Below are 27,234 nucleotides of genomic sequence, written 5' to 3' on the forward strand. Positions count from 1 at the left end.
ATGATGAACCCTGTTAATGGGTGCATATGTTGATCAATCCATCATCCCAACGACATTTTAGTGTTAAAATAAAGACCCCACCAAATATATTAGAGTATCGTTAATCTTTGACATAATATTATTTTAATATCTTTTAAAAGATAAACAGAGCTTATAACTTGTTAATCCTAGATAGAACATCCTTTCCAGGACTTCTTGCAAAATGATAGTAAAGAAGACCTCAAAGGATGGTGTCCTCATAGGCATACTAACACGGCCTACAAACAACTCATGCCAATAAGAGACTGAAACTCAACGCATGTATCTCTCCATGTGTATAATATAACCCATCAAGGGCAGACAACTTACGTTGTAGAATTGTCCACTTGCAATGCGAATCTGATTGTAGAATGGAAAAAACCAAAAACACATTACAAAGTTCTGAAACATTTGATACAAAGTTAAAGAACATCATATAGTTAATCGTAGAATGGAAAACTGGAGGAGAGATTAATGCTAACCTTTCTTTAAACAGTTATGCTCTTAAATAAATTAACTGCAACCGTCTGCAGTCAAGCTGCATATGTAACTTCTCTTACTAAATCACTTGGGCTTCAACATTTATGGTAGCTGCATGATGTTACTTCCATTATAATTATATTTTAGGCTTCTTTTCTTAAATATTGATTGATAATTTCTATCTTTCTTGGTTTATCCATTTTAAGCCGATGCGGCGGTATTCTTTCTTCTATGTAACATTGGAGGCACCAGTGTATTATTCATATATATGGAGCATTGTCATTTGGCAGCATAAAACAGACTAGGAGCGGACACTGATATCGTTTAAAATTATGAATTCACTGATATGGATTGGATTTAGTCCCTTAATCCAATAAGTTACAGCCGTAGGGCGGCATTGATATATTATAATCTTTGGGAATCACACCTTCTGTCGAACCATGTGTTCTTTCTTGCTATTTTCTAACATTGTAATCTTCAGACTCGGAGCATTCAAGAAAGAACAGACAAAAACGAGTCTGTGGAGTTACATCATTTAGACATTTAATCGCTTAGATGAAAAGTTATTTTCGACTTCATATATATTTAGAGGTTTTTTTATTTTCAGAATTCTATGCCAGTTTCGCGGTTTTTATTTAAAATGCAGCCAATGAAAGAAAGCTGCCTGTACAGTGCCTTAAAAATTAAGCCCTAAAAGACACGGTGGATTGGGAGATATTAGCCATTAGGTCCTCTTAAATGAAAGCCTCCATCCTCTTCTGTTGTCCGAAATTAGAAAAAGATGCAGTCCTAGTTTTCCATCTCACTCACATGGCGCAGCTAGAACATTTAATGATGCTGCATGATGAAAGTTCAATAAAATTGACTTCATTTTTTACCTAACAGTCTTTTTAGGGTATTGAAGGAAGGAAACCATATACCAAAAGTTGATTCTAGATGTTAAAATTTGACGTTATAGGCTCCCAAAGTTTTCATTGTTGATCCGTTGATAACAAAGAAAAGCGTACATGCTTGACAGTAAATGATTGTTCATCAGGAATTTCCTATGAAACTTGCTGCGAATCTGCATGGATGATTAAATTCATCTTGTAGGCCGCTTTTATTTTGTCTTACATTTTTAACATTAACTCACGTTCACTTCATTATATAAGCATGTCATAGACTCCATTTATTCAAACCCAAAGCCAGTTCTTGTTGTAAAAGAAGCAATGGGTGGGTTTTCTTATCTTTTTCATCTGGTGCTGGCTTTGCTTCTGTTGCTTCTCCATGCTAACTCAATTTCAGTTGGAAGATCAACTTATATAGTCCATATGGACAAGTCTCATATTCCCAAAACTTTCTCTAATCACCATGATTGGTACTCCTCCATCGTGGATTCCCTCAAGTCTGTAAACGATGTTTCATCTTCACCATCTCTTGTGTACTCTTATGACAATGTTGCTCATGGTTTCAGTGCTGTTTTATCTCAAAAGGAACTTGAAACTTTAAAGAAAACTCCAGGTTTCGTCTCAGCTTACGCTGATAAGACTGTAACACTTGACACCACCCACACCACTGAATTCCTCTCCCTAAATTCCGCCTTCGGCCTTTGGCCTGCTTCGGATTATGGTGAAGATGTCATTGTTGGTGTCATCGACACTGGTGTCTGGCCGGAGAGTGATAGCTATAAAGATGATGGAATGAGCGCAGTTCCGACCAGGTGGAAGGGAGAATGTGAAGTTGGACAAGACTTCAACGCCTCCCTGTGTAATTCAAAGCTTATAGGAGCTAGATACTTCAACAAGGGTATTTTAGCAGCAAATCCGGGGGTTAATATCAGCATGAATTCTACTCGAGACACCTTGGGACATGGGACACACACGTCCTCCACAGTTGCTGGGAATTATGTGAATGATGCTTCATTCTTCGGCTATGCTAAAGGCACAGCGCAAGGGGTGGCGCCACGTGCCAGGGTGGCCATGTATAAGGTCATCTTTAATGAAGGACGCTTTGCCTCTGATGTTCTTGCAGGCATGGACCAGGCCGTTGCTGATGGTGTTGATGTAATTTCAATATCAATGGGATTCGATGGAGTGCCATTGTATGAAGATCCTATTGCAATAGCCTCTTTTGCTGCCATGGAGGAAGGTGTGGTGGTCTCATCTTCAGCAGGAAATTACGGGCCATCTCTAGGAACCCTGCACAATGGAATCCCTTGGGTCTTGACTGTTGCAGCTGGCACAATTGATCGGTCATTTGCCGGAACTTTAACTCTTGGCAATGGACAAACCATCATTGGATGGACCCTCTTCCCAGCTAATGCTTTAGTTGAAAATTTGCCGTTGGTTTACAACAAGACTTTCTCAGCCTGCAACTCAGCTCGAATGTTAGCTACAGCCCCAGTTGATGCCATCATCTTATGCGACAAAGCGGACTTTGTCTTCGGACAAATAGAAGCTATCAGTGATTCAAAGGTCCGAGGAGCTATATTCATATCAGAAGATCCTGAATTATTAGAAATTGGTGGTATGAGTTGTCCTGCTGTTATGATCAGTCCCAAGGATGCACCAATGGTAATCAACTACGTTTCAGCTTATGAAAAACCTTTCGCAAGCATTAAATTCCAGCAAACCCTTCTGGGCACAAAGCCTGCGCCAGCTGCAGCTTTCTATACTTCCAGAGGACCTTCACCCAGCTATCCAGGCATCTTAAAGCCTGATGTAATGGCACCAGGGTCATTGGTTTTGGCTTCTTGGATACCAAATGACTACACAGCACAAATTGGTTCAAACTTATATCTGACTAGCGATTTAAATATGATTTCCGGGACATCAATGGCCTGCCCTCATGCTGCTGGTGTGGCTGCTCTCCTTAAGGGCGCACACCCTGAATGGAGTGCCGCTGCTATCAGGTCCGCCATGGTCACCACAGCCAACCCATTGGATAACACTCAAAATCCAATCCGAGACCACGGTGCAGGGAACTTCACATCTGCTTCACCTTTAGCCATGGGAGCTGGCCAAATTGATCCTAATCGAGCACTTGACCCAGGTTTGATTTATGACGCTACCCCACAAGACTATGTGGATCTCCTATGTTCTCTGAACTACACACAAAAGCAACTTTTGGCGATAACGAGATCAAACAGTTACAGCTGCTCAAATCCCAATTCTGATCTTAACTATCCGTCTTTTATTGCATTATACGATAATAAAACTACATCATATATGAAAATCTTTCAGAGGACTGTAACCAACGTGGGAGGTGGTGTTGCAACTTATACGGCCAGGGTCAGTGCTCCGCTGGGTTCTGTAGTTACAGTCTCACCAGAAACGTTAGTCTTTGACAGGAAATATGAGCAGCGGAGCTACAATCTCACTATAAAGTACACCAGTGATGCTGAAGAAAAGGTGTCATTTGGTGAACTCCTTTGGGTTGAAGATAATGAAATGCACACTGTCAGAAGCCCAATCGCAATTTCACCCTTTCCAGATTTTTCCTTTTGAGTGATTAAATCTGTCAGCTTGTGAGATGTTTCTTAGGGAATTGTCAACGATCCCTGGAGATGTTATAATTAAATAAGACTGAAAATGTCTTCGAATCGTCGGTTTGGAATAAAAGACATCACAAGTTTTTTAGAAAAATCTAAATTAATAAACTATGTAAATGAATGAAGATATTGTCGGCTAAAATTATACATGCTGGAAGTCAAATACTCGGTAAAATGGGCATTTATCATAGGGGATCCCATATGGAAAAAGTAAATAACAAGTTGAGAAATTAAATGGAGAAATCAGGATTTCACGAGGTTCCCATACTTCTCAACTCTATATAAGCCAACCAATTTCAAGATAGTTTTCAGAAATCACATACCTTTCTAGCTATTTCTCCTCCATGGATATTCATAAACTTGCTTTTTATGTGTGGCTTTCCTTTATCTCCACCAGCCACTCTTCAATCTGTCTGCACAACTGTTAGAGCTGAAGCCAATACTTGCAGCAATATTTTCCCTTCTTCCAAACTACTCTACAGTTATAATCATGTTATCAATGGTTTTAGTGCAATTCTCAATCCTGCTGAGCTTGAGCTTTTGAAAACCTCTCCAGGCTATATTTCGTCCATTAGAGACTTACCTGTTGAGCTAGACACAACACACTCATCTCTGTTTCTTGGCCTTAAATGGGAATCAGGGCTATGGCCAGTATCAAAATATGGCCAAGATGTTATAGTCGGGGTGGTGGACACAGGGGTTTGGCCAGAAAGCGAAAGCTTTAATGACAGAAATTCCATCAAGATGGAAAGGAGAATGGGAGACTGGCACCCAGTTCAAACTCCTCAATGTGCAACAAGAAGCTCATTGGAGCTCTATTTTTTAACAAAGGCCTGATTGTCAAAAAATCCCAATATCACCATATCCATGAATTCTACTCGCGATACCGGTGAACATGGAACTCACACTTCATCCACAGCAGCTGGAAGCGTTGTTAAAGGTGCATCATACATACTTTGATTATGCCACAGGAACTGTAAGAGGTATGCCTCTACAGGCATGAGTGGCCATGTACAAAGCCCTTTGGAATGAAGGTTCTTTCACTTCTGACATTATTGCAGCTGTTGATGAAGCAATTTTTATGGCGTCGATGGTTGTCCATGTCATTAGGCTTGGATGGGGTTGCTCTCTATGAAGACCCCCCTGCCGAGCCAGATTTGCAGCCATTGAGAAGAATATTTTCGTCTCTACTTCTGCTGGAAACCGAGGAACATTCTTCGGGACCCTAAACAATGGCATGTACGTTGCTGCTGGCACAATGGATCGTGAATTTGGAGCCATTTTAACTCTAGGAAATGGAGTTCAAATCAAGGGCTCCATTTTATACCCGAGGAATGTGTCTTTAAGCCAATTCCCAATTTACGATGCAACATCAGGAGATTATGTTAGTCTTCTTTGTGCATTAAACTTCACCATGAAGCAAATTCAAACAATAACAAGATCATCTTCTATCAATTGTTGACCGCCATCTTTGGATCTTATCAACTTTTGTGAGCTTGAACTCATATATAAGCATTTGAGACGAGCTTGACCCAAATACTATTCGGTTCAGTTTGGCCCAACTTGTTAGCATTTGCACCCCCATGTGTGGATTAGCCTATCATCACGGCTTCACAATCCCCTATTGTCTCGAAGTTGGCCCAACTCAGATCAACCAACACATGGATTAGGCTCACAGCGTTTTACCAAATATGCCTTCGCTGGTTTCTTGATGGACCCCAAAAACAATAAAATTTCCTGGGTGATTCGTTTTGTTTGGTATCTGAGAAGTCCCGTATACCAGCACCTGTTCTTTCGGTTTCATTGCTTGCCATTACCTAGTCAGACAGAAGTCAAAGAAGTAAAGAATTTTAGCACTATAAATATGTTCACCTATTTTGGTCATAGTTATGCTAATGCAACTGGCTTTCATGGTTTAATATGCAATACAACATGAACATGTGCGTTTGAAAGTAAAATATTTTTATACTTGCCCACAGAAGCAGCAAGGAAAATAAAGAATACAGTGAGACAAGAAACTGTATTCCATGTCCATGACAATTCACATTCGCTGAACAAAGTATTTTCGCACATGGGCTCTCGTGGTTGTTTATAGTGTCACAAATTCTATCATAATATTATTACCTTACCACACAAGAAAGAAGAAAGGCCAAATGACTATTTCAACCACGAGAACCCATGTGTGAAAATACCATCATAAGTTGTGACAAGAAAAAAGAAATGGGCAGTGATTCAATTGATCATCTACATCTAATAACATTTTTGACAAAGAAAAATAAGTCCACATTGTTCAGCTGCCATCTAATAATATCAATAAGGCCAAATCACTATTTTCCACGCAATATTTGATGAACTAATTCTCATCCTTAAGTTTGAAAAGACATCACAATAATTTTAAAAATTATAAAATATCCTTAAAAATAATAAATATATCTTTAAAAATAAATAAAATTCAACAAATTGAGAGTGTAGATGTCATATTAAAACTATTAAGATTATAAATATATTTTAAAATTATATAAAATATATATATTAATTTTTTTAACAAAATAGGGGAAATATCATTCACTTCCTAGAAAATTTTTGAAAAATGACATTTATACCCTTATTTATATTCTATATTATGATATTTGAACAAAATTATATAAATACACTTTGATAATTAAAATTATCAGTTGACTTTATCAGATAGGTGAGAAATTAGCTTCATCAAACTCAAAGGGTATCATTTCATTTGATAAAACCTTAGGTGGGTAAAATGATAATAAAAAAAAATTGTGGAGCGTGTCTAGTTTATCACGTCAAAACTCATCTCTGGATGATCCAGACCGTCGGATGGAGACACTCTTTGGCCCTAACTCACTTAGCGGTGCAGACAATTACGACTGATTAGTAAATTAAAAGTGCGGTGACAACTGTAACTTGGCTGTCGGGTTCTTCTTGGTTGTTTCGTTTCTCCTCCAACTAAGCACAACGTAGTACGCACACAGACATCCTATACTTTTGTCTTCCTCTCTCTTTAATGTATAAAATTTTCCTCGTGGAGTAAGCCAATAATATTCCATTTTACAACCTCTCCATTAAAGTACGCCTTTGCGTTCAAGTTCAGCCATTCAGCTTCAACAACTGAAAAAAATGCACGCAAAGACTGACTCAGAGGTAACAAGCAGCGCCCCCTCATCTCCCACTAGATCACCACGCCGTCCTGTCTATTACGTCCAAAGTCCATCACGGGACTCCCACGATGGAGAGAAAACCACAACCTCGTTTCACTCGACGCCAGTGCTCAGCCCCGCCGGTTCACCCCCACATTCACACTCCTCCGTGGGCCGCCACTCGCGTGAGTCCTCATCCAGCCGGTTTTCAGGGTCGTTGAAGCCGGGATCGCGCAAGATCTCTCCCAGTGATGGCTCTAGAGGCGGGCAAAGGAAGGGACAGAAACAGTGGAAGGAGTGTGATGTGATTGAAGAAGAAGGACTTCTTGAAGATGAAGAGCGCGAAAAGGGTCTTCCTCGTCGATGCTATTTTCTTGCCTTTGTTCTTGGCTTCTTTGTTTTGTTTTCTTTCTTCTCTTTGATTCTATGGGGAGCTAGTAAGCCACAGAAACCCAAGATCACAATGAAGGTTTGTTTGTCATCTCATGATACCTCTTTGACAATTCATTATAATTGCTTCCGTATATGAATCTGGGTTTTAATTGATTTACATTTTGATGTTGCAGAGCATAACATTTGAACAATTCACAGTTCAAGCAGGTTCAGATTTCACTGGAGTGGCAACTGACATGATCACCGTGAATTCTACAGTTAAATTAATCTATCGTAATACTGGCACGTTCTTTGGAGTTCATGTAACATCAACTCCTCTAGATCTAATCTATTCTCAAATCTCTGTAGCTTCCGGATCTGTAAGTCGCAAAAATCCTTTTCCCATTTGTATTTTTCAATAAAAACCTATTTCAGTTTATTATGTGATTAATCTGGTGAGAGGGCATTGCAGATTAACGCGTTCTATCAATCAAGGAAAAGTCAGAGAACAGTCACAGTTGTGGTAGCGGGTAATATGATTCCACTGTATGGAACTGGAGCTGGTTTGAGCAGTTCATCAGGCACCACCACCGTGCCGGCGGCTCTTAATCTGAATTTGGCGGTTAGATCAAGGGCAAACGTTTTGGGGAAATTGGTGAAGACAAAATTTTACAGGAAAATACACTGCTCTGTCACCTACGACCCTAAGAAGATCAACGTTCCCATTTCCCTCAAGAATTCTTGCACATACGATTGATTACTGCCCCACAAAACGATAGATTTTTCTTTTTATTTTATTTTTTTGTGGCATTCTTTATTTTTAGTTCCTTTTGTTGAGAGTGAAGATGAGTTACAGCTAAGCGGGCAGCATTTGAGTTGTTTGGGCAGGAAATGAGGGAACTTGTTCGTAGACTTTTTGGCTGCCCCGAAAGTACCCGGAGAATGTGAAAAATGCATTGTGAGTGACGAACTTTCTTTCTTTTTGTTTATTTATTTTTTAATGTATAATTAAGAAATTATTTATTTCTTGTGGATCTTAAGGATGTAATGCTATTCATAATTTTGTCATTGAAAGCAGTACAAATTTATAATTTTTGTCTATATTTTATAAGAAAGCAATATTATGTGTACTCACTTTGGGTATATAAATGTATACACACTCATATGTGTCATCATATGATTAGTTATTGTTTTATTTTTAATTCAAAATCATCTAATCACATGATGAAATATATAAATGTGTATATATTTGTATACCCAAAGTGGGTACACCTAATTTTATTGTTTATAAGATCTGTTATGTTTTAAATTTTCAGTGGGTGTTTGGCAAGTTTAGAGCTAGAATGGTCAACTTAAGTGGTTAATATTACTAAAAAAATTTAATAAACAAATTTCATGATTTTGTTGATTATTAAAGATGTGGTCAGCAAATTTGATGTGTTACCGTGAATTAGAGTCTTAGCAATGAATTGGAGTCTTAATAAAATAGTCACTGCCTTAATTTACACGTTTACAAGCAGCAGGATTTTTGTTAAGGGGAGGCATCTATGTGGGGATAGTTTTGAGTCAAATTAATTTAAGTTTGATTTTATATTTGATTCAAGTGGGTTAAACTTAAATTGAAATTTTAATTTGATTCAAATTTGACTCTTTTTTTTCTTCAACAATTTTATTTATTTTGCAATAATACTATTCATTTTAAATCGACATTTTTCATCCCTTAAGTGATTTTGATCACTCTATTGGGTATATTATTTATCTTATTAAATCATTTAATGATTTTTTATATTAATTCGAACAAGTTTGTAGGTGAAGACGAGGCGAGATCTTGTTTTTATTTTAAAAATTTGGACAATTAACTGAAGAGAGAGATAAAAAGAGAGAGACTGAGAGAAAAAAATGTCAAGACAGGACGACCTTTAAAAAAGGTGTCAAAGAAAACGGTTAATAATAAAAAATAAATTTTATAAAAAGATTATTAATTTTTAAAATTTAGAAAAATAAGTAAAAATTTTAAAATTAATAAATTTTATTAACTTTCACCGTTATTATTAATTTTTAAGTTTTTAAAAATAAATTATTTTAAAAGTGAGTCTAGACCTGTCCTTAATGGTGCTCGTTCCGCGGAATCGATCTCAATAGGCGCAACTGGGACTACCAATAGTTTGTATACTAAATCTCTCTGTTTAGCAATTACTCGAAGCACAACTTCCATATTAGTCAATCATAGAATTGTCTTGTTTCTTGTTTGTTCCCTACCGACTTGACCTACGCACATGCACGGACATTATATGACTGATTATTATTGAAGGCTAGCGATAAAATGATCTCAATAATAAAATCAATAAAGAAACAAATTTATTTTATTAATTATAACATCCCGATTAAACTTTTGTGACTCCAATTTGGCACAAATAACATCTGTGATTGACGATCTGAACCCAAATCCAATGAAACAAAATGAATGAAAAACGAAGACTAAAAAGATTCAACACATGTTGAAACTCCATGAGAAAATGTCGAGCTAGCTAAATCCTGCAATGGGTGATTGCAGAGCATCCTCTGGCATATGGGTTAGCTGGGCCTCTGGCTTTGTGACAATTATTGGTGTAATATGACCTCCCTGAGCGAGGTGGGCATGGAATCCTGTTTGCTGAGAGAGCCCCATATGATATGTAATAGTGCTTTCTATACAGAGACCTCCTGGCAATCTCACCATCGGATTCATGCTCTTGATACTCGCCCAACTCATCGTACATAGTCACGGCCGTCCACGGCCATTCAAGCGAGTCAGTGGTAATGAGATGGAAGCTTGCTTGATCGACTTGAGCTTTGACAGTGAGAATCAAAAAGATGACAAGGAGCGGCAGTTTTATAGCTGAGTTAGCCATTGCAAGCTAAATCGTAAATGGGAGAGAAATGAGTATTGGGGAAGAAAATGCAAGTGGAGATATGGAAATACAGTAGGAAGGATTTAGCATTATTAGATGTGAAGGTTGGAGACAGAAATCACGAGAAAATTGAAAGTATTTGCCGACTACAGCAGAGAGCATCATCTCCCTTGCCTGTTTGCCTGCCTTAATTTAATATCATTGCCTCCACCGGCACTGAGGTCTGTGCCCCTTCAATTTCTTTTACTTGCTGCGATTGTTTCTCTCAGATTCGTGTGATTCCACCTGTTATTGCTTTATAAAGCATCAAGTACCACATGCCAGTGCACATATGGCTAATTGTATGTTAACCAGAGAGTTGCTATCCGCGGTGAACGCGGAAGTAAAATTTAGATAGGTCACAATTGGAATAATAAAATAAATTTTATATTAAAATAAAAAATTATTTGTATTAATAGAATATTCATTAACCAATATTTTTATAATTGTTATCAATGTAATTTCATTGCTTGAAAATATTGTAAAATGGTTTCTTTATCAAATACTATTAAATGCATCATTCTCTGTATAAATGATTAGAACTGAATTCAAATCAAATTAGTTTAGTCTAAAAAATCAGTTTAATTCAAATTTATTTATTTTGAATTTAAATTAAATTCAAATAAAAAGATTTGATTTTTTTTTTAAATCGAGTCAAACTCGAGTTTTGATATTTAACTCAAGTTTGACTAGAATTCATAGTTCACATATATAGTTTTGATTTGTGGCTTAAGTTCGATATGAATTCATGATTCGAATCATTGACTGAAATTTACGGGTCGGATTCATAATTTAAGTTTATGGTTCGTTGACAAAATGATATTATTTTATCGAAATAATAGATAAAACGATATTGTTTTGTAAATGAGTTACAAACTCAAACCATGAATACAATTCATAATTCAAGCTATCGATTCAAATTATAAATTTAAGTTAATCTCAAGTTACCTTAAATTTTGGTTTGACGAACTCAAACCAAATTGAAGTTAGAATATTTTTTATTTAAATTAAACTCAAATAAAAAAGTATTGAAATTCGGTATGATTTATATCCACCATTATAAACAATTGAGTTCTCACTCGTCTAATGATAAATTTATTAAACCACACATAAAATTTGGATTTTTTAAAAAATTTAAGGATGGTCACATTTAAATTTTTCTAAATTTGTGGAATTTTTGGGAAGTCATGGAGCGTCACCCTCCTTGACCCTACCTAAGTCCGCCACTGGCTGTTACGTTTTTGTTGTTATTGGGCTCTTCCACGTGGCTAAGTTTGATAGAAATTTCAATGACAACGGTGAAGCAAACTCTAACTGGGGACTTAAATCTCCCGATCCATGTGCTCCCAGAACAAGGTCGAATGTGCTAGGATGAATTGACTTTATTTCTTTCATCAGATGGAGGCTACGCATAAAGCGGAAGAAATGAAAACCATTGTGTGAGTGTTGAATTCGTGCTTTGATCTTTACTATGGCTATTCTTTCAAACCGATTCATTGATGACAGAGTAGACTTTCTGTATATATCTTACAGTTCAAGTTTCAAGCTCTCCAAACCATTGTTATGCAATACTAGTTATACCCAATTTTGGGTATGTAATTAGATACCTATTTTCGTCCATGTTTGCATTACTCAAGCCAATATTCTTACTTCCACTTCGTCCACCACTAGGGATGGCAATGGGGAGGGGCGGGGAGGGGATCTCAATCCCCGTCCCCGTCCCCGTAGGGGATATCAATCTCTGTCCCCACTATGGGGATGAAAATGAATCCCTATTCCCATTACAGGGATGAAAATGAATCTCCGTCCCCTCCCCGCGGGAAAAAATCTCCTCCTTGTACCTGCAAAAAGAAAATTTTTTTTTTATACCTTCTAAATACAATATAAATATATTAAATAACAAAATTAAAATTAATCTACTATTTTAAATATCATAAATATAATATATTAACTACTTTAATATGCACAAAAAAAATCTAAACAAATTTTAAAAATATAAATAATTTAAAACTATAAAAATATATTAATATTTTAAATAAATATATTAATATAAAGGGACGGAGAGGGAACACATACATCCCCATCCCCGGCCCGTCCCCGTCCCCGTCCCCGTCCCCGTCCCTTTTCCCATTTCTATCGGAGAATTCCCTCTCCGTTAGGGTCAGAGAGGGTCGTGACCCCTAAAATCGGACCCAAATTGTCATCCCTATCCACCACTGCTTGCATGGGTACATCCCACGACTTCAACAAATTGCTTAGCCTTATTCATCTTCGATGCAAGAGTGTTCAATTAGAAAGCTATTATGCACTCTTTCAAATATGATTGTTTCAAGGCAAACCTTTTGATTGACTGTTTTTACACTCTTACCTCTTTTATCACAAAACGATGTGTTATCATGTAATTGAGTATTATTTTATTAATTTAAAATTATCTAATTATATGATAATATATTATTTGTATATCTTTTTGGGTATTTAAAATTGAGCATATATGGTTTTACTGATTCAATATATTTTAATGATAATTTACTAGATGTATATTATTACCAAATTACATTATAACACTTTATCAATATATTTAATTAGATATTTAAAATTAGATGTACATGATTTTTAACTTTTATTGACTTAACATATTTTATAGTTCAAGTATAGTCACGATTGTACGATGTCAAAAAATCAATATAATATGAATAAAATTATATATATTAATTTTAAATATAAAAATATGTATATATTTAATATGTGTTATTATATGATTAGATAATTTTAAATTAAAAATAAAATAATATTTAATTATATAATAATATATATGAATATTTATTTATTTATATATCAAATATAAATACATATATATGTAATATTATAATTTACTTACCGAATTGAGGGGCTGGGTACGAGATTGGGCTAGGCAGGACCCAGGCCTCAATTCACTCCTCACAATAAAAGCCTGGTCCAAGTTTCAAGAAGCTCCTTTTGGGTTAAATAAGCGAAATTAACTGGTCGAAATTAATTTAGGAAAAATATCGGTGGCTAATGGGGATAAAAGAATATCACCATCGGCCAACTCGCCTTTCTCATAAATGCAAGAACTCATTTCTCTAGCTTCTTCTTCCTTCTCTCTCTAGACTTGTTTCTGAATTCGCACAATCTTCATGGCTCTCCATCAAAACCATTTTCAACAACGCTGCCAACAAACACAACCACAACAGCATTCCAAAAATTTCAGGTAACTTTATTTTGAATTTTGGAACTTTTTTCTGCTGTTTTTTTTTTTATTTCATGATTTTTATTTTCATTTTCAGGAAATTCAACTCAATCGACGGTCAAATTTCGCCACCAGTAGCTTATTACAAAACAGAAAATAATTTACAGGATCAGTCTCAGCATCCTCCATATATTCCCCTCTGTAAGCTTTCTTCATCTCTCTATAATCGGTTCGATGGTTGAGAAATAATTAGGGAACTATAATAGAAAAAATGAAGTTATAATTCATATATTTAGTTTCCAAGAATCTTAAACAAAAGAAAGAAAAAACAACTTAGCTACTTTTTGAAATTTGCTTCTGGTTAAATCGAGCTAAATAATTTATCATTTATTATCTTACTTTTCCATTAGTAAGAACAGAAGCAAACATTTCAGCCGAATATTTCAACTTGAAGTTGTAAATAGTAGGGAAAGATTTTTTTTTCTTTCGTCATTTTTTCCAAGATATTTATGGCAAAGAAGCATATGGAATTTTTTTTTTTTAAAACACTTCTTGATACAGTTTAAAATCTGTTTAATCTCACAGACTTTGGTATGATGTTTTTGTTTTTATTCTAGTTCATGTTGTTGGGTTTGCTCCTGGTCCTGTTAATGCAACGGATGGCAGTGATGGGGGAGTAGATTTGCAATGGAACTATAGTTTGGAACCAAAGCGGAAAAGATTAAAGGAACAGGAGATTTTGGAGAACGATTCACAGATATCATTTGTTGATTTCTTGCAGGCACGACCTGTGTCAACAGGATTAGGTTTGTCACTTGACAATACACGAGCGACTTCTTCTGCAGACTCTTCTTTGTTGTCATTCATCAGTGATGACATTGATAGGGAACTAAGGCAGCAGGATGCTGAAATTGATAGATTCCTTAAAATTCAGGTTTGTTCTTGTTTAAAGATTCAGTAAGTTATCAATTTCCATATTATTTGGAAGAGTTATCAATTTCCAGTTTGGAGCAATTAATTTGTGGCACAATTTATGGATTTTGAGGATAACAGCTGGTGTTGTATTTCTAGAATGTTTTATTTTTTATGCTCTTATCAAGTTCTTATGTCGATATTTTGGTGCTTTAATCTCATTTGCCAGGATTTCTCATAATAAGTACTTGATCGTTGACAATTCTGATGCATTCTTGATAGAACAGTTCTTTAATTTAGTAATTAATAGTTTTTTATTATATGTGCGTGTATTATGTTTATAAGTTTGGCTCTTGTTCCAGTTTGAGTTGGCCAAGTGTTACAAAATCAAATTTGGTGTTTGCATGGTTGTTGGTAAATAATATTTCTGTTATGTGTCGCAAGAATTTCATTCAGGACTTTTAACGCTGTTGACATATCCCAAAAAGAACTCTTGCAGCTTTTCCAAAACAATGGTTTAGAAAGATACTTGTGAACAATATGTTGCTTACTTAAGTTGCAGGAAATGTGTTGGTTTGCACATTGTGAATTTTAGTAAACAAATGAAACTACTGTTGCGTTTAGTAACTTGGTTAAATTAGTTAGACATTCCAGCCATTATGATAATTAATTACTAAATATTCTGGCAGAAGGATTTATGATTCAGGATTCCCTAATTTGGACAGTTGCTCTGTTCATTGGTGATACCAGTGTGAAAAGTGTGTGATTTGGTCTTGCAAGGAAAATGCCAAATGTAGGTATTTTCACACTAGATAGATGGACTTGTGGCCCTGTTTTATATTCAGAATTATCTGATGATGAAACGAATGTAGGTAAAGTTAATAAAGAGTTATTTAGAGGCTGAGAATTCTTATGATATTGACCTCATATGTTTGATGATTCAAGTATTGTGGGCGCTTTCTTCGTCTCTTATAGAGTTTATTTGATGTGATTATTTATTAAAAAGAATCCAGCATTGAAAGCTAGTTACTTTTTTATGTTGGTTTGATGTTTTATTAAATGATGATCCCTCCAAATGTTGTCTTGTATAATGTAAATATTTGTAATTTTTGTTTTGTTTTTTTTTTCCCCATTCTTGTTCAATTGTAACTTGATTTAGCTAAGAAGAAATTTTATATTTGATTGTGTTCATTATCATAATAGGGTGACCGATTAAGGCAAGCTATCTTAGAGAAGGTTCAAGGCAGCCAACTCCAAACCACTGCATTTGTGGAAGATAAAGTCTTCCAGAAACTCCGTGAGAAAGAAGCTGAGGTTGATAATATTAATAAGAGAAATATGGAACTTGAAGAACGAATGGAGCAATTGGCTGGAGAAGTAGGTGCTTGGCAACAAAGGGCTAGGTACAATGAAAATATAGTCAATGCCCTGAAGTTCAATCTTCAGCATGTGTATGCTCAAAGTAGAGACAGTAAAGAAGGATGTGGTGACAGTGAGGTGGATGATACAGCTTCATGTTGCAATGGTCGTGTCATTGATTTCCATCTTCTCAGTAAGGAAAACAATGATATGAAACAGTTGATGACTTGTAAGGTTTGTAGAGTTAACGAGGTATGCATGCTTTTGTTCCCCTGTAAGCATCTTTGTCTGTGTAAAGATTGTGAAAGTAAGCTTAGTTTTTGTCCCCTGTGTCAGTCCTTTAAGTTTATTGGCATGGAGGTATATGTGTAATTTGGTAATGTGAAAGCCTTAATGTTGTTTCAATGCTATATTTATTATTCTTGTCGATGCCTCTTCCTTCATTGGCATTCCATATTTTATTTATTTTGTTGCCATCTCTTGTGTATGAAGGATTCAGCGCTGTGTTGAACTTTCTCTATTTCTAGTTTTATATTATTGTACTCTAGTTTCAGCATATTGTTGAGATTTAGGCTCCAAACCAATTCTTAGTATATGGAGTCCGGAGAACTTCATTAGGTTGTTGCAGTTCATGGATTAGCAACAATATTTTTGAAATTCTAGATCCTTACCTAATAACTATATATGCAGGATTTTGGTAATGTATCAAAATAGGTAAATAGAGTAGAAAATAGTAACAATTGTGATTGTAAAATTGGGGTTGGACTCGAACTAAGTTGGTTTGATTTTGAAAGCTTGTTTGGTTTGAATTTTTTTAGTTCAAATTCGAGTTAAATTTCTGTCAAGAGGGTTGGCATGTTTTTATAACCGAGCCAAATTTGAGTTAAAAAGAGTTTGACTCAATTTAGCTGGTGATTTGAGAATGGTTCAATTCAATTCGAATTTTGTTTATAGCTCGATTTAAATTATATCAAATAATTATCAAAAAGATATTATTTTATCCCTTAATGGATAAAATAACATCATTTGTTAATAACTCCAAACTCAAATCATGAATTTGAGTTGAGAATTCAAAAATTAAATTTGAGTTATATTTAATTTTGACTTATCCAATTCAAGTCAAATTAATTTTCATTCAAGTCACGTTCGAACTTGGAGATATTTGGGTTCGGTTCAGTTTGTATTGACCTGTATTTTAAACTATTTGATCGGTACTGTGTGATGGGGGAATTCAGGTGAAAGTAAAATAGTGTATGTCTGTTTTGTACATTCATATCTGTGTTGGATAGTAATAATATTATATATATTTTAACTGTATTTATAGATTAAATATTTGGTGGTTTCTTGTTTAACAAAACGGACCAACTTCTGGTTGTAGTTGATGTAATAGCGGATTGAAAGAGTTTTGGTCATTGGTTTAGATTTGAGCGGTTGATGTAATGATTTAAGTTTGTTTGTGTATATCATTTATGATATGCAAATAGGAGGATAAAGGGAGCCCACGATGCTTGTTTGTGGATTGTTAGGCCCTATTTTATATGTAATTCAAAATCTCTTATCATTACAAACATGTTAGACGTGATTAATGAGTTGTCTGCCTATTGGTTTAGAGATTCGGCGATGGAATTAAACTGGGCTTACTGTTTTAGGCAGAACGTAGAAAATCAACTTGTATCTCACACTAAAATCTTTGTTAGGACGTCAACTATTTATGAAAATAAAATGTATTTAAATTCTTGGATCTTAGTTCTGTGTCTACACACAGAAATCTGGTGATATAAAAGTAATCACTTCTTTCTTTTATAGAGGTCTATATAAGCAAGGATCTTGAAAAAAAATTTTGATGTAGATTAATCTCGTCGCTCTCATTATTAAACAATTGTTTGACTGCATCCTGAAACTAGGCAAAAGAAATTTTTACCCCCAGAGATATCCACACTGTAACTTTTATAATTTCATCATGAATAGAACTTAATTGTTCAATTATTGGTCAGATCTAGTACCTTGGAACGAAATGGATTCGTTAGGATCAAGTTGTTGATCAACCATGTTGGCAGTTGAACAACCGTTGTGATCAGTTTGTCATATCTTCTTAATTATTAGCTACTGTTAAAAGCCCGTGAGCCTGTTGCAGAAATTGACTCTAGAAGCAAGCTGCATGAAGATAGGCTGATTGAGATTAACAGCGTATTATCATTGTTAATGATGAAGATATGTAGTGTAGTAGAAAGCTTGGGAAGCAAGTTGTGTTTTAGGGGTAGGAGAAAAGAGAAGTGGAAGGAAGAGATTGCTTTTCTTTGAGTAGGAGAGAAGATTGATAAACTTTTTTCTAATCATGCCTTAGAAAGTGATGACAAAGAGGAAAGTGAATATGCTTCTTCCATGATTGTAACTATCTGCCATCTATTATTATTTTTATTGTTTTTATTCATTATTCCACCTCTACTTCCACTTCCACCGCTAACCCCAGCCGATCTCAGTCCTGTCATGTCCCTTTACTTTTCCTTTTCCTTTTTATCTTATATAAAACCAATCATCCCTCACATACATACATACATACATACATATACATATATATATATGTATTTATGAAATTGTTAATTATAGGGCTCAAATAATCCTCCATATTCCCTATAAAGCTGTATTTCTTCTTTTCTCTTTGTGGGGTATATTTGTTATGAATCTCTATTGGCTTATCTCCACTTTGTATCTCTTTTGCCTTCTTCATTATCAGTTGTACATCTGTGAATCATTTTTATGGTACTCCTTCTCAGTGTTCTTGCATCAGTATACTATCAAAGTTATTCCATTTTAAACTGAACATGTATCTTTTGCTGCACACATCTTATTTACTCAGTTGTGAGGGGACCCCAAAGCTAATATTTGTATTGCATAGCTTAAGGGATTGTCTTTACCATATTTTCTATGATAAAATGCTCATATGTCTGTGTGTATGTTTGCATAAATATTTCTGGCATGTGCAGTCTTAGAATTAGTTCCCTTTAGATATTTTATTTTGCTTTAACAGCATGTATATATAGTTTAATATTTGGTTATACTGTGAGATGCTCCTTTGAATGAAACTAGGGTTGAAAAAGAAAGATTGATTTGTGGGTAAGGTTAAGTATATGATTAAGTTGTTGAATTTAATAGTGCCTTTTTTTTAGCATGTTCCCTAAAGAAATTATATTGATGGCAATCTCTGCGCTGAATCCTTTATGTCATTGATATTTTTGATAAATGCATGACAACCTGTTGCTCAGTACATAATGCTTTAGTTTCCAGGAATTTATTTTCCAGGAAAAAGTTCCCCAAGTCTTTCTTACTAATGAACAGCCCATGCTACTGTATATATCCTGTAACATTTAAAATAAAAATTTTTAGTACCCCTTTTTTGTGTAAAAAATTTAGAAAAAAAAAAACTATTTCAGAGTTTTGCATATGTGCAGCTTTCAATAACTGTGGAAATCTCATAGCTTGGTACTGTTGAGAGTAATTTAATCATAAAAGCATCTGCTTTCAAACTTCGGCCAAACAGCAACTGTGTTGCCCAGAATGGTAGAGCTTTGGTTCGATAAAATGGCAAATTTATACCTTTAAAATTCTTTTTTTATCATTAATATTTAATATAAATATTATAAATATATATTTGCCGATTTAAAAAACTATCACTTAGATGATAAATAAGATAATATAAATAAAGAACAATTATCAATTTAAAAATCTTTTCGTATTGTTAAGATAGATAGATTTTTAATTTATTTAAAAATATAAAATAATATTTAATTATATATTAATATATTTAAAATATATATTTATTTATATATTCAAAATAATTATAAATAACATTGTTAGATCTCAGTCAATTTTATATATTGTATTAGATATCTATTCTTGTCATATTTTACACATAACTGTTCCACCGGCTTCACTTTTGGCAACAGTTGCGGTCCTAGGATGAACTGTACATCCTTGATTACTTCTCTGTTCATGTCCGACCTTCCTTCTTTATATGTGTATATGTTAAGTACACAGCAGGGTCCATTTTAAAAAAAAAAAGAAAAACCATGGACCGATCATCGCAATTCACCAAACAAAACAAGCGCGTGTAAAAATCAAATAGTGCACCAAGAGATAACATCATTTTCATCAATGGAGAGTCAGTTATGATCGTTGATTTAATGATCTGTACATAAAGCTTTTTGCTTGACATGATTGGCCGCGCGAAAGGGTGGTTTTCTTAGTGGATAACTAGGTGGCAATTATATTTCCATGATTATTCAAGGAAAATATATAAATATATATTTTATGTATATATGAAAACATTGAAACTGGACAGTCCGGATCGACCCAACACTGGAAATGATTTGAAGATATAGAGCTGCAGTTCCCCAGAATGGATCGATGACCGAGAGCATCCGGTGGATTATCAATAACAAATAATTTATGACGAATTTCGATGAACAATTTTAAAGGATGAATTATTGGAATGGTTACTTTAAGAATACTTTGCTTTGATAGTAATGGACGTAAGAGCTAGGTGGGTCTTGGTATATCTGCATGAAATGATGAAGAAGATGATGGAGGGACCCAAATGGAGGTGATCATCACAAGGGAATCCCTTGGATTGAGGAGTAGTAGTATTAACAGCAGCCTTGAATTGTGGCCCCTTTTATTTTTTTTTCTTTCAAAAATAACTTTTCTTTAACGTTCATCAGCCACAGTATGAAAAGAAGAGAAGAGGAAGAAGAAAAAGATTGTGATGTGCATGTGATTCTACAGCCTTTTTGTTCCCCTCTTCTAGCCTAATACACAAATCCACCATTGCTTCTTCTTTTTTCCTTGACATTCTGGCTTTGTTTCCATTACTTTTTCCTGCTAATTATATATGTAAAAAAATACTTCATTTAAGTGAAAAAAAAACTATTTTTATACATGATAAAGTTTCACACGTTTATATAGTAGATTCTTTTCCTTTCAGAAGTTGAATTTATATCTTTAAGAAAGAATGAAAGAAAGAAAGAGGGAAAGTAGAAAAGAAAAGAAGCAAGAAAGGAAGAAAGATAACGTAGGAAAGATATCTATTGTTGCTCTCTCCTTTTTATGTATCTCTCCAAAGTGAGTTAAAATGAGCTTTTTTTTTTATCCTTTGTTAATTTTTATATTTATTATAAGTAGCAATAGGCCATGAAAGTCCATTTCTTCTGATATATATGGAATACCCTTTTGGACCCATGTTGAGGAGATTAGCCAGTCTTAGTAGAAGCCGCTTTTTATCTTCTTTTATGAAGGAATGGAACTTTTCTGCATGGAAAATTAACAAACCCCTCCATTATTAATTGATTCCTTTCTGTTTAATCAATCACCCAATTATCTATACTTACTTTGACGAAGAGGAAATAAAGGAATACATAATACTTGTTAGTTAAGTCATTTTCTTGCTATTGGAAAACATGATTGATGGATGGACCATACTTTTAATACTTGAACATTCTTGGATTTTGTGAAGAATAATTAAAAACAATTGATAATTGCATTTAAGTAATCAACACAAGTAATTTTCTTCAATGGGAAGAAAAAGTGAGTTAAAAATATGGAAGATTCATTCTTCATAAACTAAATTAAATTGTGTAATCTTAATTCAAAGGTTTTATGGATAAATTATAAAATATTGAATTTAAATTTTGTTAGTTTATAAGAATATTTAGAACATTATATATTTTGATATTGTAATACTTTTAAAATTATTTATATTAAAATAATTTATCGTTCTATTTTTAAATCTGTCAGAATGATAACTTTTAATGATTAGAACTATACTATATTATTTTTAGAATAGAGCCCTAAATAATATATAGTAAATTGTTATATCTCATAAAAAATTTAATAAACTTTAACATTCACATTTATATTATTTATCTTAATTATAATCTTTAAATATATTAAATTTATCTTCATTAATCACTAAAGTTTATATTTAAATTATTATTGGACTACTTAATTCTGCAATTTTATTAATATAAAATCATAATTAATGAATGTACACTTTCACAAATTTTCTAACAAATCATGGTTGAGTTATATGATGGGCGAAAAGAACAGGGTGCTCCTAAAATTTAAAATCCACTATCAAGTAGGATGGGTTAGTACCAGTACCTCATTGAAGGGCGAAGGATTGTGATCTAGAAGGACATGGATGTCAGTCGGACAGAACACAAAGGACAAAGCTTCTGGGAACAAAACATAGGTGCACTAGAAAGACAAACGAGCATCTTGTCTTTTCCATTTATATCAGTGTGCCATTTTCCCGTGGGATCCATCTCCCCTCGTGACCCCCTTACCGATTTTCTTATATATAATTTTTTCAGCATCTCTCTCAGTCACAAACATAGCCTTCTGCCCTAGTAGTTCCATTTGAACTAATATATAAAGAATTCATTAAAGATTTTAAAACTTACAAGATATGGTTGCATTGCTCGCCATGGTGGGGGAAGAGGCAGTGAAACAGACAAAAGAGAGTGCAAGAAGAGACAGAAGAAAGAACCTTGCAGCTTGTCATGTATTATACAGATTTTGATTCTTTTTCACTTTATAAATATATATTACAGAGATAAAGAGAAGTTCTCACAATATAATATATTGAGCTTATTACCAGTCATCAACTTTTTAATGTAAGGTTTTATCCGTATTTGCTCTGTGTTTTAAGCTGTCTTTCATTGAAATTCTCATTCTGTAAACATAATATAATTTTAGGTATTGATTAATGGAAAATTTTCTAGGAAATACAATATTTGAAAGGAATCGGCGGTGGTCATGTGAGGTGAAGAGGGTTGTGGGGTTCACTTTCACTGCGTTTTAGAAATTAGAATAGAATCTTCTTGGCTCCTCAACTCAACGTGTGAGGGGTAATAGTTTAGTAAGAGATTGTTCCTGTGTGTGAGTTGAGGTGATTTTGGTGGTGGGCTCGGGAGGATCTGTCATCTGTCTAAGTTGCTGACAACTTGTAAAATGAAAATATCACTTTTTATTTTGTTTTTATTTTTCGGTTTTATATATAGTTTGTGAAGAGGAACTATTTTCCCTTCTCTCTCTTTTTTTTTTTTCGAAAGACATGTCTCCCACCTTAGACTTTAAAAATGGTATTTCCCACATTTTAAAAAGATTTATTTGAAAATTTAGCTAAATTTTAAGGTAAAAAAAAAAAAAAAGAGGAATATTGCTAGAAATTGACTCTTTTTCTAGGACATAATGATCGAATCTATTACTACTGAATTAAATATATCAAGATTTTATTTTATATGGTCTCGTTATTCGATCATAAATTAATTAGTTTTAAATTTTTTCAATTTAAGTAAATAAGTTAGTTGAACTTTAACTTTAACTTTTTATAAGGAGTTTTTTCTTTTAACCATTCAAATTAACCCTTGGGTTTAGCTTTATCATTACATTTCTTGTCACTTTCCTCTCATTGCAGTTTTAAGGTATAGATTTGTGAAGTTTGGAGATGACTCAAACATCTTTGATCAAAGCTATAAAAGCTTGCCAGGAAAAATCTTTTTACTAGTTTTTAATGTTGATTTTGTTAAAAAAGATAATGGGTTTTATGGGTTCACTTATTAGTACACCTCTGGTGTTAATAAAGTTGAGATTGTAGTTGTTCAACCTAGTTGCCGATCGATAAGATCTATTAGATTGACCATTTAACTTGGGAGTAAGATGTGGAAATGTTCGTAAAAAATGGGAGTAAGATGGGCAAGAAAGGAAAATGGAGGAGAGAGAGAAAAATCAAAAGATTAAATTTTAGGTGTGTAATTAATATTAATTATAATATAATTTTGTCTAGTAATGAAAATACCTTTTAACCCAGTAAAATTAATGTATAAAATAAAAAGGATGGAAAATGTCATTTTTAGAAGAAAAAAAAAAGTGTGGAAAATAGCTATGCTCTCTTATATATTTCCAAACTTTGAAATGGCCCCATCTTTCATGAATGTCTGATGCAAACAAAAATGATACATAAAAATTACCAACTATTCAAATTATATAGGCTTCTTTTTACTTGCACATAAATGAAATCTTCATCAATGAGATAGGTCCCATATCCATCTGCCACACAGACCCACCATTTATGTACTAATTATGACTGCATAGACTGTAAGGTTAATCTAATTAAGCTGCCATTATTTTTTCTAGATATATACAAATCAAGAATGACCCAGTACTTCATATGTGTTGTGTTTGTGTTTGTGTTTGATTCTCCATTGATGAGCTTATGATCTGTAAATAATTATATGACAGTGAAAGTTATATGTATGATATATATATAACCTGTGGGCCGGGGAACACCTATATGTTTTGGAATTCGGAAGCATCAAGCTAGATTGATGTTTAGAGTAGAGAGAGTTACAGATGGGAAACCTTCCACAGATATGCATGTAACATGAATAAAAACCTGAAGGAATAGAGAGGTGTTAATAAAGATAATGTCAAGGAAATAGCCTGAAGAAGATTCACGAGAAGGTTATACACAGAACCATCAAAGATAAAAAAACTGTTTCCATGTCAGACGCTGCAACTGTACAGAGTGCAGGAATATGCATGGTGGAGGGGAATTAATATTAAGAAATTAATAAGAGAAAAGGGTATATTAAGTTTTAAAAGGTCTTATTCTCACTCACACTATGGCTAGTTAGCATTTCCTTATTCTCTTCTGTTTATAAACTAAAAAGAAAATACTCGATATCACATGCTAACACTCTTCTTAATTATTTCTTTTTCAGGCTGTATAATTATCAATGTGGGTACTTGTTAAGTTTTGGCTTATTGAATATTTAAGAATCACTTTGGAATCTGGAACAATTAATTATCAGAACAATGTCTACAACGGATTGATGTAGCATTGGAATGAAGAATCACATGAAAACATTTAAATTTTTATATAAAAAGGATGGATGTAGCATAAATTAGAGATTTTAATTTTTTTTTCCCACATAATGAGTATTTTTCAAATGCAATAGGAGATGTGATGATACTCTCATATCAAATTATATAAACTTTGGAAAAAGCCTATTTCAAAATCTAGGTTGTTGAGTAGGGATAGCAACGGTGAGGGGATATCAATCCTCTTCTCTGTCCCCTTACATAGATATATCTTCCCATCCCTTATGGGGATGATAAAGATTCTTTGACATCTCCTTCATGTCCCTATAAGAAAAAATCTTTTTTTCGTACCTACAAAAAAAATCTTCTTCTTATATCTTCTAAACACAATATAAAATATATTAAATAATAAAATTAAAATTAATTCAATATTTCAAATGTCACAAATATCATTGATTAACTATTTTTAAATGACAACAAATATATAAATAAATTTAAAAAACATAAATAATCTAAAACTATAAAAATATATTAATATTTTAAACAGATATATAATATAAAGAAGGAAGATAGAGATGGGGATGGGGATGGGGATGGGGATGGGGATGGGCACAGGGACGGGGACAGGGTAAGGAAGAGATATATGTATCCTCGTCCCTGGCGCATCCCCAATTATGAGAATTTTTTTTGTCCCAGTTCCCTTTTCTATCAAAGAATTCTCTCCTTGTTATCATTAAGGAGGGTCAAAGATTCTAAATTCAGATCGAAATTACACTAGAAGTTTATATTTTTTAATGTGAGATCTAAATTTTATACGTTATACTTGAGATCAAAATCTTATATCTTGTATATAAAATCCAAGCCTCATATCAAATACTTAAAATTCTAACACACTTATGGGGTCAAATCTGAATTATGAATAATGAAATGAATTTAGTGTAGATTTTATGTATCCCTTCTTTCTAATCTCTCTTTTTTATTCTCTTTTACTTTTTGGATGTTATCCATGAGGGGTTCGACCCATTTCGGTGGGGAAATAATTGCCAAATGAAACAAGATTTAAGATAGCTTTTTAAATATTTAAAGAATCAGGAAAAAAAATTAGAGGAAGTATAGAGGTGGGGACAATTGGTTGAGTTTTAACCAATAATGAGAATCATAGACATGATTCAAAATAATCAGTTGAGTATCTAAGTGAAATAATTAGTCATCATTTTCCTATTGTTTCACTTTGAAGCTGTTAATGTCCCTACACTTACTGTTCCTTACTCACCACAAAAATGATACATTTCTCACTTTTATAGGATCCCCCAGAACCCACTAAAACTCCCAGTGTTTTTCAGCAGTCTTGTTGAAATTGAGACACTTGTTGCCTCAAAACCAGGGAGAGATCGGGCTGATTATTGTAGATGTCATTGTTTGATCTTATAGACATGGAAAATTCATTTGGAAAAGAGAGAGATAATAAAATAATATAAACAAATTTCTTTTCTTGGGGTATTACAAGGAAGAAAGAAAAAGGTGAAATATTAGTATCAGTTATTCATGGAAACTTTTGGAGTCTAATAATTCAATCACCTGAGACAAGTAGGCAAAAGATATGAGCCGAGCCAAAGTTAGAGGCTCAAAGCTATATAGCAGGCGGGCCAAAGGGTCTTCAGAGTCTATATACAATTGTAAGTCAGTCAGAAAAGGTAGTGTTAGTGGGCAGGACAGGGCAGAAGGAAGAGAGATTTATGATGATGTTGAAGTTTGGAATATTATGTGAGGAAAGGTGGAAGGAACCTGTGGAAATAGAAGAGAAGCAGTAGAAGAAGAAGAAATGTCGTCACCAAACAACAGCTTTAAAATCCCATCACATAGTTCGATGTATCCTTTACCTTATATCTGCTGCCATAGTAGAAAATGATGGGGATTCGGAATTGGATAGCGTGATGATGGGTTGGTGTTGTTAAACAACAAACGGAAACATACAAAATGGAAAAGATTGCACTCGTTTTACGTGAAGGCAAGTAGTGAAATGAAACCATCTCACCCCTCTTTATTTATTTATTTATTTATTTTTGGCTTGTTCTTTCTGTCTAACAAATTTATGAATGATTAATTGCTCATAACATTTTCACTCGGATTGATGATGGAAAAACCAAACTTGAATCATCAAAATAAACCATAAACCGTACGTGTAAAATGATAAGACAGGATACATACATATATATATATATATTTGACAAGAATCAATCAAAGTGTTGAGTTGACTGAGAAGTAGAAACAGATGAGAGAGGGGGTGGCATTATAAATTTAAAAAGAGTGAATCACATGTTCCCACCCAAGGTTTAGCCTTGAAACGCTTTGACACTCTAAATGCATAAATCAACTTTTTTTAAGCCCAAA

At 34.0% G+C, this 27,234-nt stretch overlaps 2 protein-coding genes and 1 pseudogene across 2 annotated transcripts; all 3 read left to right on the forward strand.

Moving 5' to 3' along the window:
• Positions 1 to 1,706: 1,706 nt before the first annotated feature.
• Positions 1,707 to 5,489, forward strand: LOC123202920 (annotated as a pseudogene).
• A 1,489-nt stretch (positions 5,490 to 6,978) lies between these two features.
• LOC123202744 lies at positions 6,979 to 8,622 on the forward strand. The gene is made up of 3 exons (XM_044618838.1): positions 6,979 to 7,651; positions 7,749 to 7,934; positions 8,027 to 8,622. Exons 1-3 carry the CDS (start codon positions 7,163 to 7,165, stop codon positions 8,309 to 8,311), a joined length of 960 nt encoding a protein of 319 aa, XP_044474773.1. The 5' UTR covers positions 6,979 to 7,162; the 3' UTR covers positions 8,312 to 8,622.
• Positions 8,623 to 13,535: 4,913 nt separating this feature from the next.
• Positions 13,536 to 16,392, forward strand: LOC123202592 (probable BOI-related E3 ubiquitin-protein ligase 2). Its single transcript, XM_044618539.1, has 4 exons — positions 13,536 to 13,713; positions 13,790 to 13,893; positions 14,310 to 14,626; positions 15,808 to 16,392. Exons 1-4 carry the CDS (start codon positions 13,640 to 13,642, stop codon positions 16,333 to 16,335), a joined length of 1,023 nt encoding a protein of 340 aa, XP_044474474.1. The 5' UTR covers positions 13,536 to 13,639; the 3' UTR covers positions 16,336 to 16,392.
• Positions 16,393 to 27,234: the final 10,842 nt, after the last annotated feature.

This window comes from Mangifera indica, chromosome 19, assembly GCF_011075055.1.
Source record: "Mangifera indica cultivar Alphonso chromosome 19, CATAS_Mindica_2.1, whole genome shotgun sequence".
NCBI classification, from domain to species: domain Eukaryota; kingdom Viridiplantae; phylum Streptophyta; class Magnoliopsida; order Sapindales; family Anacardiaceae; genus Mangifera; species Mangifera indica.

Bases quoted from the DNA above. Each gene is read 5' to 3' on its own strand.
- LOC123202592 (XM_044618539.1), top strand. From the start codon at position 13,640: ATGGCTCTCCATCAAAACCATTTTCAACAACGCTGCCAACAAACACAA. The intron at 13,714-13,789 runs GTAACTTTATTT...TTTCATTTTCAG, and splicing joins CAGCATTCCAAAAATTTCAG to GAAATTCAACTCAATCGACG. The intron at 13,894-14,309 runs GTAAGCTTTCTT...TTTTTATTCTAG, and splicing joins TCCTCCATATATTCCCCTCT to TTCATGTTGTTGGGTTTGCT.
- LOC123202744 (XM_044618838.1), top strand. From the start codon at position 7,163: ATGCACGCAAAGACTGACTCAGAGGTAACAAGCAGCGCCCCCTCATCT. The intron at 7,652-7,748 runs GTTTGTTTGTCA...TTGATGTTGCAG, and splicing joins AACCCAAGATCACAATGAAG to AGCATAACATTTGAACAATT. The intron at 7,935-8,026 runs GTAAGTCGCAAA...AGGGCATTGCAG, and splicing joins TCTCTGTAGCTTCCGGATCT to ATTAACGCGTTCTATCAATC.